General features: G+C 37.7%; 2 protein-coding genes across 4 annotated transcripts; one reads left to right on the top strand and one right to left on the bottom strand.

The window, feature by feature from the left end:
- Position 1: 1 nt before the first annotated feature.
- Positions 2-4,388, bottom strand: LOC110842947 (ubiquitin carboxyl-terminal hydrolase 5). Of its 2 annotated transcripts, none has more exons than XM_022088827.2 (14): positions 4,270-4,388; positions 4,027-4,198; positions 3,593-3,824; positions 3,391-3,516; positions 3,083-3,277; positions 2,912-3,018; positions 2,638-2,831; positions 2,383-2,528; positions 2,045-2,310; positions 1,568-1,972; positions 1,361-1,483; positions 953-1,286; positions 562-859; positions 2-479 (listed from the first exon to the last, which is right to left on the bottom strand). In XM_022088827.2, exons 3-14 carry the CDS (start codon positions 3,722-3,724, stop codon positions 304-306), a joined length of 2,502 nt encoding a protein of 833 aa, XP_021944519.1. In that variant the 5' UTR covers positions 3,725-3,824; positions 4,027-4,198; positions 4,270-4,388; the 3' UTR covers positions 2-303. The 2 variants fall into 2 exon arrangements, with proteins under 2 accessions (XP_021944519.1, XP_021944518.1); XM_022088826.2 differs by having other exon boundaries at positions 4,032-4,198.
- Positions 4,389-4,394: 6 nt separating this feature from the next.
- On the top strand, positions 4,395-13,730 carry LOC110842693 (DNA polymerase theta). 2 transcript variants are annotated; one of them, XM_035847563.1, is made up of 20 exons: positions 4,395-4,528; positions 4,607-5,136; positions 5,222-5,510; positions 5,601-5,664; positions 5,763-5,970; positions 6,038-6,226; positions 6,307-6,613; positions 6,701-6,883; positions 7,030-7,272; positions 7,342-7,592; positions 7,664-7,837; positions 7,911-8,061; positions 8,126-8,369; positions 8,444-8,567; positions 9,223-11,737; positions 11,817-11,998; positions 12,072-12,677; positions 12,763-13,027; positions 13,117-13,344; positions 13,425-13,730. In XM_035847563.1, exons 2-20 carry the CDS (start codon positions 4,678-4,680, stop codon positions 13,574-13,576), a joined length of 6,834 nt encoding a protein of 2,277 aa, XP_035703456.1. In that variant the 5' UTR covers positions 4,395-4,528; positions 4,607-4,677; the 3' UTR covers positions 13,577-13,730. The 2 variants fall into 2 exon arrangements, with proteins under 2 accessions (XP_035703456.1, XP_035703455.1); XM_035847562.1 differs by having other exon boundaries at positions 6,671-6,883.
- The last annotated feature ends 5 nt before the right edge of the window (positions 13,731-13,735 follow it).

Raw genomic sequence — 13,735 nt, 5'->3', positions numbered from 1 at the left:
CTTGAATTGAAATCACATTTATATTTATTTTTCATAATAATCACCCATCAATTGATAATGATTTTAATATTTTAACTCACTCAAGCGTGAAAAATAGCAATTAAGAATAATTAGTAAAGAGTTATTGGGAACCTAAGAAATTTAGACAAAAATTATTTATATTATGTTGGGTGCAATCCTAATTTTCTTTCCTTGATAGGAATAGTATACAAAAATTTAATACCTAATTAACATCTTAACCCTTAACTTGATAAGAATAATAATCATAATTCCCTCAACGAAGGAATGATTAGAGTACCTTGGTTAATTTGACCTCCTGTAAAAGTACAAGTATCCCAAATCTTTTGGTAAATTCTCGGATGCAGCTACACGATTGTCGTTGAATAAGACCCAGCAATTATCCTTCCAAATGTGAGCCACGTAGTGACCCACCATGGACGAGGGACCCATGTGTGAGACGAATCCAATCAATTTGTATTCTGCAAGAAAAAAATGAATCCATTCAACGTGAATCAAGTTAATAGTTTAATTGAAATATAATGTCATATGTCATCGACATACTTGGAGGTCCGTCTGTGAACTCGGTACTTTTATTGTCCTCCACTACTCCCTCCATTGCTGCCGCACAGTTGGAATTATCCCCCTGTTCTGGAATATTGTTAATCTCCTCCATATGAGAAAATATCCAATCCACGGCTCGTTCTACATTATTGTCCGTATTTTGTAAGGCTAATTTTGCTTGTGGGGCAGTGAATCCCATCCCTTGAATGGCAAGAACTGCTTCTTCATTCGCCACAAACTTTTTCGTATCCGTTCTCCCTTTAATCTTGACTGGAGAATTTAAATCTGGATCATCCATCTAAATAAATAATTTATCAAATTGATAAGCAAAGCAGAGCTCCACGCCGATGTCAATACCGTAGTACAACTAATAATAAATAATAAATCATACGTGCTGCATGATCCAGTTCATTGCGCTCTCAGCCCCAGTATTTCCAGATGAGATGACGGCTCGGACGCATGCATTTGCATGGAATCCCATATCGATAAGTTGGCCAACTACGGCTTCGTCTATAGCTACCACGGGTGGCTGGTGATCGGGTTCAGTATCAGGAGGAAATTCAGCCTCGTCGGGTTGTAATCCTTTAGCCTTGAGAGCAGAAAGGTCCAACTCGAGGGGCATATCAACAGAAACATCGAGTTTCTTTGGTGTCCAATCCTGACCCATGCAAAATTTCTTCAATTGGATAACCAAGTAATCGGGGAAAGTGGCAAGTCGAGTGGACCTAAATGAAATTAATTTTTAGTGTGAATGGGATGCATTATTCATTTATTATTTTGCTTTAAGCCCCAGTCTTACTTGCTTGCGGTTCCAACTCGCTTGCTTGCACAACTATAAAATGAATCCAAAGTTTCAAGATTAACAAATGCTTCCAAACAAGCGTCTACTGGAATCGTCAATCGCACTGTTTCTTCGGGAGACCTATATTAATTGCAAAAAAAGTGAATCGGAGCTAATTTTATGCATATATATTTCGCATTGATTACAAAGAAGACTTCTCCTTACAATGTCGTCTTTTGTGCCAAAGCTTCAGCCTTCTTCTTTTCATACTGGGCAAATTCCTCCTTATTAGTTGCGCAGTCAATCGGGATGGATAGCGGCAGGCAGTACTCGGCACGATGAGAATACCGAACACATTTGGTCTCGTTGCATTGAACTTTATCCTCAACTTGAAATTTGAAACAGTTTGAAGGATTTGGCTCGCTACGACTGCATTTCTCCAGAGTGTTGATTATATGAAGGAAGAATTCTTGAACATCTTGCTGCTTCTTGGTCGAAAACTCTGGATGTCCTTTTCCAACCAGTGCTTTAAAGGTGTAGGGTGAAATTCCTAATTGAGCATCAGAGTTATCGTCGTCATCAACCTTCTTAGAATATTTTCCAGACAATAGACCAAGGCATAATTTGGACCTGGTAAAAGACAGTTCACTATTGTTAAAAGAATATCTGTTTGAAACTCAAAATAATTACTGTTAAACTTACATTTGAACATTAAAGTCGTTGATGGGATCATTAGTTGACTCAAAGTACTTTTCTGCATTCTTGGAAAACCTCTCTTGAAACTCAGGAATATTAAATAGAGCCTGTAGAAGAGAATTCATATAGCACGAATTTCCCAAATTGGTTATTCCAGTAATTCCAGGCCCTCTCATTGGTTTCAACGCTTTTCCTGATTCTGTGAGTGCATTTATTTCACCGATATGTTTCATATTCAAATCAATCTCCATCTCTGCCATAGATTTTTCAGTCTAACAAGAATAATTATAATTAATTTTAATATCCATCCAAAAATTCATTCTGTGTCCTCGTTAAAATTTTACCTTTTCCATCACGGCAACATTAATTCCAAAATGTGCAAGATGTTGGACCAATTTAGTGTCGATTACCATATCATCTTCATCATAAGAGTATACGTCAGCATTACCGTCTGGAGTTATGGTGCCCAGCTTGACAGCAAGAGGATATTCTATACAACATAACACTCAAATTAAGTTATATAGTTTCATTCAGGAAATTAGCTCAGACATAATCTCCGCACAATCTCGCGCCTTCCCGCAATAAATAACTACACTTACTAACTGATGCATAATGTTCGAGTGCATGATTATTTCCTCCACTTCCGTCAAACATTTTACGCCCACAAAGAATAGAACCGTCGGTAAGATTCAACCACAGATTTTCCACTTTATCGCAGCCCTCGTGTTCGCATTTCCATCCTTTGGGGGGAACTTTTTTCTCATTGTTAAGTTGTTGCAGGTCATTAGAATGTCTGTCAATAGTTCAGAATTGTATTTAATGTTTTCAAATAATACTAAATATTTCAAAATTGTATTCCTTTATATTGCATACTTTGACGTGGCTCTAACTTCGCCATCCCAAGTATTGGACATAGCTTCCAGTTCAGCAGATCGCCTAGCAGACTCTGCCGAAATGATGCCAGCAACAACTCCCAAAATCTTAAATCAAATAAAATATTGTTAACATTCGTTAAAAAAATGAAAGGTTGTAGCAACAATGTACCTTTTCGTGAAGATTACTATTAGGCAAGGGGATAACATGATGGCCAGGAAAGACGACGACCGAATTAATTTCTTCGATCTCATACTCCACGCCATTGGCAGTTGGGTCGAAACCACCCTCAATCCCAATTGCCAATCTGGTAACCACTTTTGCCGTCTCTGTAGTAGCATCTGGTGCACCGACAGGTTTCTCCTTCTACGCAATTGCACATAATATTATGACTTAATTTAAATTTAATACACACACCAAACCATCTACAAAAAAAATCCTTTACAAGAATTTAGTTTTTAAAAAATAATCTCAGTCACCTTATGTTTGATACGCCGAACATGAAGAAACACACTGTTTCCCGTTTTCGCCACATATTTGTCTACATAATCCTTCCCCAGACCCCAGAACGTTTTGAGACAAACATAAAGGCCGGTTTCTGTTTCCTATGAATTAATTAAAGACACGTTATATTATTATATTTCGATTGTATTATAATCTTTCTCCATTCGCATATCTTACCGGTGTGTCGAAACAATACATACACTCATCCTTGTAAACCCGGGTAGTGGGCTGCGGTGGATTCAGATGAGGTACTGCTGCGAGGAGCACTTTTTCAATTTCTGGATTTAGGGTCATTTCAACTTCCTTCATACGCTTCGGGCGTGGTTCTGTCGTCTCCTCCTCCAGTTTATGATTTTATTTGATCCGTGTGGGTTGTAATGTTGTTCAGAAGGTCTGTCTGGCCTTGTATCTATTTTTAAAAAAATAATAATTAGGGTAATGATCCTAATAAGTTCACTCTGTTAGATGACAGGACAGGACGCATTTTACAGGGTTGCTGGGATAAAACAAAATGTTGGAAATTTCTAAATGCCTAAAAACTTTAACCTAACCACACAACTATAAATAAATATGCCCGTCACGTCCCTAACTTAATATCTAACTTCACATACCTTACCTTGATTATTCCCTTGTATCTTAAAGTCAGCAACAGATAAGCAGCACAGTAATACCACCAACGTAAAAAAACAGTCGGCTTTTTCTTATCAACACGCTACCTTCTTGTTTGATACGATGAACTCTGTCGTCTAGGACAATTTACTTTACTCTCAAGCTAAATCCAACCTATTATTCAAATAGAATTGCTTATCATACATTACCTTATCTTTCAAACAATTAAAATTATATTAAATTACCTGAGATTAGCCGTAAAACCAACCGACATATGAAATCAATGATGACTCTGGATAAATGAAGCAGCAAATTCGTTTGCCACCATCAACATCAACTACGAATCATCACATGCACGGATTTCATATCCTCGGCGGGACTGGAGCCGAAAATCAGTCGAAAAAAATTATCCGTTTGTTTAGAGTCACGTTTTACTTACTTACGTACATTTTTTAACGATTCGAATTATTATTGTGTTTATTTTAACTAATTTAACAAATTTCTGTACGTATGAAACTCTCGATAAAGTTTGTAAAAGACTTTGACTAATTGTGTGCCTAATTTATTTATTTGTTGATGCAGGAAGGCACTTGTTGACTGACACTAATTATGCAACTACATTGACAAATATCCTACATAAATAACAAATTATCATGAATACACGAAGTAAAAAGAGAAAACAATCCTTCTCTGGACCAGACGCTGGAATTCCAATAGAAGCGAACAAACAAAAGGGAAATGCAGCTGTAAAGAACACAAGCGTTGAGTCTGTTGAACCCCCAAGATCGAAGAAAAGGCATGCCGTTAATAATAGCTTTGTTCCCCCTGCGGCGGAAAATGCTATCGGTGCACCAAAAGCGCCTAGTTCGGCTGGACGTAAAAAACCAAAGACACGAGCAGTTCGGAACAAAAATGCGAAGGAGAATGCAGATAAGAGCAAGAAGAAGAAAAAGGCAAAGTTTAAGGTTGCTTTTACAAATCGTAAAGATGCCAAGAGGTTATCAAGTAGTGGGAATAATGAATTATGTCTCGCGAAAGAAGAGCTATCTTGTATGTCGGAAGAGGAAAAGTTGTTATTGACGTCGTGGGGACTTCCTCCGTCTGTCGTGCATGTGAGTTACATGCATTCCACATATTAGTAATCTTGGCCCTCATTTGAATGAAATCTAATTTTTGTTTTGTTTTTGTTCTTGATAGAAATATGGTTCCAAAGGTGTGACTTCCCTTTTCCCATGGCAGTTGGAATGTCTCGCAAACGCGGAGGTTTTAGGGGGCAAAAATTTACTGTATTCGGCACCGACATCGGCAGGAAAAACTCTAGTTGCAGAAATTTTAATGATCAAGAGGGTTTTGGAATTGGGGAAAAAGGCAATAATGATTTTACCATTTGTTTCCGTCTGTCGTGAGAAAATGTATGGTTTGCAAGAGATTTTTGGCGATGCTGGGATCCGCGTGGAAGGCTTTATGGGAAGTTATGCACCACCAGGTGGGTTAAATATATATTATTTTAGTAGATTAATTAGTATATTAATATAGTTGAATATTAATATATTCATATTAATATATATATATACAGGAGGATTTAAAGCCGTTGACATTGCAATATGTACGATTGAAAAAGCAAATAGTTTGATAAATCGGTACGTGCAAAACAATTATGGCATCTATTGAGGAAAGTATAATAATTAGGTCATCTTTTCATATGTATTACATCTTTTCTTACTTTGCTTTCTGGCAGACTCTTGGAGGAAAATTCTCTACACCAGTTGGGAACTATTGTTGTGGATGAATTGCACCTAATCGGAGATCCTCATCGAGGATACTTATTAGAACTTCTACTTACTAAAATTCAGTACATGACAAAATATCGGAAACAATCGACAGATGACTCAATCGTTAGTGCAGACGGAGAAGGAAACGAGGATGCGAAAAAACTCAATATTCAAGTTGGTCAACTCAATATCCTTTAACTTGTCCTATTCATTCATAAAAAACTAATCTTCAAATAATTAGATTATTGGAATGTCTGCTACATTACCTAATCTTGAGTTGCTGTCATCTTGGATTGATGCTGAATTGGTGGTCTCAAATTATCGTCCTGTTCCTCTCGAGGAAAGGATTTGTTTCAACGGAAAAATATTTGATCAACTTCAAAACCTTGTGCGTGACGTGAAACTGCCTACTCTCCCCATCGAATTTCAAGTAATTAATAAATCAGTTTGCATATAATACAACTTATTAAAAATACAATGGTGATAAATTTACTACCTATGTACGTGTAGGCGGATAGCGATAACCTCGTCTATCTTAGTTTAGAAACCGTACTGAATGGACACTCAGTCCTTATCTTTTGCCCAACCAAGGCCAAATGCGAACATGTTGCGGAACAAATTGCTAGAGAATTTTATAAAATTGGAAACATGAGCGAATCCAATCCTCTACATCTTCTGCAAATTAGACAGCAACTTAGGGACCAGCTAAATTCGAATAAGATACGAGAAGTTCTCACGCAACTTGAAAATTGCCCTGGTGGTCTTGAAGCAGTTTTAAAGAAAACTGTGTCGTTCGGGGTTGCATTTCATCACGCAGGTAAGATATTGGTACTTATTAGTAAGTGCCTTGGTTTTTTAATTTCTAATCATTCAGGACTGACGTACGATGAGCGTGACATTATAGAAGCATCTTTCAAACGATCCGTGATTCGTGTCATTGTTGCAACGTCAACGTTATCTGCGGGTGTCAATCTTCCAGCTCGTCGTGTCATCGTTAGTTCACCTATGACATACAGGACTCCTTTGGACGTGATGACATATCGCCAAATGTGTGGTCGTGCTGGGAGAAAGGGTGTCGATACGGAAGGTAGTATTTCTTCACAAGTTCGAAAAACATTAATAAGGCAGCGAAAATTAAGTTCTATTCGTCATTTAGTACAAGAACTGCTCATTGCAGTAAGACTACATATTTTGTACCATTTAGTGACAGAAAAATATTATATAAACTTCCAGGCGAGAGTATTCTAATTTGCACCGATGCAACGAAAGATGCCGGTCTTAAACTTGTCCAGTCTTCCCTTCCATTCGTCAAAAGTGCATTGTTGGGAGACGAAGGAGCTCTGACATCCTCAATGAAAAGAGCACTGCTTGAAGTCATTGCGAGTGGAATTGCAACGCGACCTGAAGATGTTGACAAATACTCAAAATGCAGCTTGTTATCAAAGTCAATCGAGACTGGACTATATGAGGATAGCGGTAAGGGATTAATAGCTTAAATATTAATTGCTGCTGTGTATAAAATAGTAAATATTAACTTGGTCATAGATACTCTTCCAACTTCTCAAGAAGACAAAAATAAAACGATTAAAGAATGTCTCAAATTTCTTCAAGACAACGATTTTGTTAAATTACTCACCTACGAAGATGCAAAACCCGATGAATACATGACCACACAGCTTGGATCGGCTTGTCTTGCTTCGTCCTTGTCTCCAGATGATGGGATCGCAGTGTACAAAGAACTTGAAAAGGCCAGGAAATGTTTCGTTTTAGAAAGTGAACTTCATATCGTATATCAGGTATGTATAATCAATTGTTTTTTATAGTTTAATTTAATCGTTAAATTATATATATACATATTTCAACTCAGGTCACCCCCCTCTATGTGTCTGACCAATTTCGCAACCTTCCATGGCTAGATTATCTAAACATATACAACGGCTTAAGCCCAGGTGATAAAAAGGTGGCCGACCTCGTCGGAATTGAAGAGGCTTTCATTATGCGAGCAATGATTGGCACCGTGTCGGCACAAAATCTAAAACAGGCAAGTTTTTTGTTTGTTTAATCTCGGAAGAGGAAGAAGCAGCATTTAACATAAGTTATTTGTCTGACTGCAGAAGGACAAGTTCATGATACATCAGCGATTTTTTGCAGCCCTAGCTCTGAATGATTTGGTGAATGAAACGCCAATATCTACGGTTGCAGAGACATATACCTTGAACAAAGGGGTTATTCAAAATTTGCAACAGGCCGCATCCACATTTGCAGGTATGTGATTTAAAATTATGACTACATTCGGCAAAAACTAAAATAGGTAATTGTTTTTCTTTAGGAATGGTTACAGCTTTTTGCGACCGCCTCGAATGGAAAAATATAGAGCTTCTATTAAGTCAATTTCAAGACCGTTTGCAGTTTGGAGTTCAACGTGAATTATGCGATTTGGTTCGTCTTTCTACCATGAATGCACAAAGAGCTAGAATTTTGTATAATAATGGTATTAAAACTGTCGCCGACCTTGCTGCATCCGACCCTGCTATCGTGGAAAACATTTTGCATCATGCAATTCCTTTTCAAAGGTATTGTATTATTATTGAAATAATAACCAATTCAATTGATCAATTTAATTGTATTGGATTCATTAACTCAACAGTGCTGTTCACGGCGCGAGCGAGGGAACTCCACAACGCCACATTTGGATACTTGGTAAAAATGATGGGCTCAGCGAGAGTGAAGCCTCCCAGAAAATCGTGGAAGAAGCCCGTGTGTTCCTTCAGGTTAGGTTGCTTGCAGCTCATACTGATCAAGCACGAGTGGCAAAACTGTCCATGTCGGGTCCATCGCCATTTAATTTTCCGACCTTCGATCGCGATATTTCTTTCGTAGCTGATAATAGAATTCGGTTGTAAAACAATAATGATCTCATTCAGTCCCAGATTACCTACTTTTCTACTAACTTAAAACGATATGAATTTGTCGTTTGTCCCAGATTTATGATTTTTTCCTGGTGCTATATTGTTATACATTTGTATTCACATTGTTAAGTTAACTAATTATTGTTGACTTTTCTTTTCTTCTGCAATAAAATCTTGACAATCTAAACGTTTGGTTGGGTGGTTATAACATGAAGGTCTCATTTTAGTTAAATGCTACAAATTCTTGTTAACAGTTTTTTTTGTAAGTTGAAATGCAAAAATATACTACTGAACACAAGGTACGTGAAACTATAAATTGAGATTTACTAAATGTTATAACCAACCAAGCCTCAAGCCTGTCAATTACAAATTTTTGTTTTGCTTGCTATTTAAATTAAATCTTTCTCCTGTATCAGTGGGCTTGGTTGGTTACTTTAATGCTAAATACTGCTGTTTTATTCATGTCTCAATTATATTAACATGTTACTGATAACCCGTGTTTATTCATTCTTTACAGATCGAATTGGGCCTTCCAACTTTCGAGTATGATCATGCAAAACCAAATGAAAAAGACGACTCAAAGCAAGATCTCCTCGATCAAAGTGAGTCATCTTCTGCAGAAGACTCTATCGTGGACGACAGAGAAGTGTTTCATCAAAAGATGATGGAGGCATCGAGATTATCTAGCCATCGAGGTCAAATGTCAAAAAGCACATCTTTAAGCAAAGAAAATAGTGGAAGAGAAAGTAGAGTCGCCATACCCAATAAAGTAGATAAGCACGTTTCCTTCAAGGAGGCTGATGCAGCAGTTGTCGATGACGATGTTTTTGATGATTCCTTCCCCAAATTGAGCTCGGAGGATTTATTTGATGGAATAGAGAATAAATACTTGGGCAAGAAAAACATCAACAACGACATCCAAGACAGACTCGGTCAATTCGTTGAGACATCAACGCATGTTGTAAAGTATAAGGAAAACCCAAACGTGACTCCCAAGTCGAATAATAAATTGAGACTAACTGATCCTGACAGACTGAGTATAGGTGACTCAAATAATCCCTTATTTCACTCAACACCAGGAAGAAACGGATTTGCGAACGTCTTTACAAAAAATCCTATTTCTTCAGCAGTCGCTTTAGATGCCGCAATCCGACAAGTTTCGCCAATTCTAAGACGGAACAAAATGTCTACATCAACTCCAAAAAATCAAACTACGGACATGATAGATGAACAAAATAACCATGATAATGATATTAATACAGGAATTCTAGCAGAATTCCGTCGCGATTTTGATTCTGTTGCTGAAAAGATGGAAATATCCCTTAATATTTCGGATATTGAGAATAAGGATAAAATTCACAAGTTGAATGATTCTGATCATGCTGCTATGCTGGCTATTGCGAACGATTCCAAGTTCTACTCTGAAGACATGTTTGCTGACGTAGAGGGACACAAATTGAGTGATGGAAATATCGAACAAAAGGAAATTTCTCTTAAACCAAACGTGGATGATGATGACGACGCAAATCAAATTGATGTCTACACAAAAGACATTCTTAATGAACTGGTCAATAAATCCATGGACTTTTCAGAGGCAGAAGAAGGTGTCAGAAATAAAGAAAACTTCACTCCAAATTCTAGTAAATGCAAAGGAGGAGGAGTAGAATCCGAACAAAATCAGATCTTACATTCTACTCCGACTAGAAAACTGACAAAATATTCAAACATTTTTGCAAAAAATCGACTTTCTTCCATTGCTTTTGAATCAAAACCTAGAACAAGAGATGATGTCAATGAGGTGGACAGCGATATCATAAAATCAAGATCTTCAGATCTGCAGATAAATTTGCAAGACGAAATCAACACGGATGTCATGGCCGAGTTTAACAAAGAGTTTGATTCCTTTGCAGAACAACGGATAGAAACATCGTTTATGGCACATGAATTGATTTTGCCTTTGCCCACACCTATAAAGCTAAGTGAGTCTGATACCGCTGCAATGCTGGCAATAGCAAATGATTCAAATTTTGATTCTCATTCTCAAGACATGTTCGCCGATCTTGAAGGCAACCCAGCAGAAAATCTTGTAAAAGTTGCAAATAGTAATCATGATGGAAAAAGACGATCCAACTCAATTCCTGAGAAATCTAGCTCCAGACAAAGCTCTACTACTAATATTACTACTGGAACTACTACTGGAATAGAAACATCAACAGAATGTGAAACTAGCAACAGTATTCTTGAAAATTCATCCGAATTCACGGAAAACTCTTCATGCATGACTTCAAAAAATGGATCATTAAGCGCACGAAATGCAGACCAAACTCCAACCCCAGTATGCAATGCGTCCGTTGGCGAACATGTATTAAAAGTGATCAAGATATTAACTCCTGAATTTATCCCTGACGAATGGTTTCAAACAGCTGAAGGGGGCGTGATAAGTGTCGGAATTAGGATCGAATTTCCCAAACGGGCCACTTCCATTGCGCAATGCGGAATTGGATCAAGAATTCTTGGTGGACAAAAAGGAGGCCTCAACAAGAATAATGAACTGGAACATTCAATCGTGCTTTACAATGGGGGACACACAATGTGGCTGTATAACTGGAGGACGACGATCACCTATAACCAACCCGAGAACGACGACGTGTCTCTCCACTCGTCCAACTACAAGAAAAGGAAGCTGGCAAAATTATTTCGACGGATGGAAGCTTTCTCTTGCTCCATAGTTTTATTTGATGCTAAGGATAAATTGAGACGACTTTTGCAACAAATCGGAAGAGACCTGTTGGCAGACATCCCCAAGAAAATACTTGACCCAAAAATTGCTCAGTGGATGCTACAATTTGACGATAGTGGATATGAAAACTTGGGCGTGGACAAGATGGCTGAGCTACATCTTAATCATGCAGACAAGCACATATTTAAATTGGGTTGGGCGAAGGAGCTTGAGGAAACCTTTGTTGCGTGGCAAATTATACAGAAGATGACCTTTCTACTGCAGGAACGTCAACTCTGGACACCTTTCATTGGTTCGTTAACTAGTCAAAATTAAAATTATTTAGTAAAATTTATATTTTGCCAATTAATCCTTGTTTATAATTTTTGCAGAGGTCGAAATGCCTTCAATAATTCCACTGCTTCTAATGGAGTGCAACGGATTTGGTCTGGATTCCCTAGAGTTGAACCGTATGAAGAGAGGTCTGGAGTATAAATGTGCCATATTGGAGATTAAAGCTTATCAATTGGCTGACAGACAGTTTAACTTGTCATCGCCACAAGACATTAAGAAGGTTAGTGCATTTAAATAGCTCCTGTTGAATGCATGGACATATTTCAATTCAATGACTTAATTTTTTGGTAAAGGTTTTGTTTCGAGAAATGGGCCTGAAACAACCTTCTGGTAGCAAAGGGACAGGGAAGGATGTCCTCTCCAAATTGGACCATGAGCTACCAAAGCTAATCTTGGAATGGAGAAAGATTACAAGTGCTCTGCAAAAAGTTGTGCTTCCCTTTCTTCAAGAAAAATCGTTAGAAACGAATCGAGTTCACGGATATTATTCCCATTTCACTGTCACGGGCCGTGTCGTAATGTCAGATCCTAGTTTGCAATGCATCCCTAAAGATTTTGACCTCGATCTAGACTTTTCTCCAGAAGAGATTGAAGATATTAAGGAAAATGGGAAAATCAAGTTTGGTTCCAAGTTAGCTTCACTTTTAAATCAGATGGAAAGTGCAAAAAATCTGGCTAGTCAATCCCAATATTTGCGATCTAGTCTTATCTCGATGCGAAATGTTTTCGTCCCATGTTCGAATGAATTTGTCTTAGTCTCTGCGGACTATTCTCAATTGGAATTGAGGATCTTGGCTCATTTAAGTCAAGACAAGGGATTATTGGAGACATTGAACAATTTGGAAGGTGACGTTTTCAAGTCGATTGCGTCAACGTGGAAAAAATTGCCACCCGATCAGGTACTTTATTCGAAAAGCTCTTGATTAATTAATGTCAATTAAATTCGTAAGTTAGGATTACATCAGTTGTTGTGCTTATCTCCAGATAACCAGTTCAATTCGTCAAGAAGCGAAAGGAATCGTTTACGGTGTGATTTATGGAATGGGAGTCAAAACATTGTCTGAACAACTGGAAGTGGATATAAGCGACGCATCTCGTTTTATTTCAGACTTTATGCGAACTTATCCCCAAATTCGTTCATTTTTAGACAACACGATTAAATCTTGTCGTGAAAACGGATTTATAGAAACTATTTCAGGAAGGCGACGATATTTACCGAATATTAACAGCAATAATCCAACTCTGCGAGGTGATTAATTAATTGATATTAATTTTATATTAATAATGGTTGTTTGGTGGATTGTTAAGTCATTACATTGATTACTGTTTATTTATCAGCTCAAGCAGAACGCCAAGCCGTAAACTCGCAGATTCAAGGGTCTGCGTCCGACCTTGTTAAAACAGCCATGTGCAAAATACACACCCGACTTGGCGAATTATTCCCGAAAAATTCAGTCCCTGTAAATTGGGTGCAACATAGGTCAAAATCCAGTAGCCAAAACATGCTTGTTCCTATGCTCCGCCTGCCATCATCAATTACCTACCTCCCCGTTCTGAATTTACATGGTGAGGGGTTCAGATCATACTTATTCCCATCATCTATCTATTTAGTAAATGTTTTAATGTGCGTTTTGAATGAATTTCAGACGAGCTAATTTTCGAAGTGAGACGCAGTCGTTTGCACGAAATTTCGACAGAGATTAGAAATCAGATGGAATCATGCATAAAACTTAATGTCCGTATTCCTGTCGTCGTTAAAGTGGGAGAGTCTTGGGGAACTTTAGCTACCCTAGAGTGACATCGATAACCTGTGATACATTTATTATTCCTATGAATTTATATATTATGAATTTTCACGTGACTTGAGTTAATCTGCTATTACATTATTATGTGCGTTAACATTATTTAACTCTCGAGTAAGTTTGATTTTCAATAAAATTCTGGATCTCAAATCATC

Source organism: Folsomia candida, unplaced genomic scaffold (assembly GCF_002217175.1).
Source record: "Folsomia candida strain VU population unplaced genomic scaffold, ASM221717v1 Fcan01_Sc002, whole genome shotgun sequence".
NCBI classification, from domain to species: Eukaryota; Metazoa; Arthropoda; class Collembola; order Entomobryomorpha; family Isotomidae; genus Folsomia; species Folsomia candida.
Note: the sequence above shows the minus strand (reverse complement) of the source record. Positions and strands in the feature narration are given on the sequence as shown.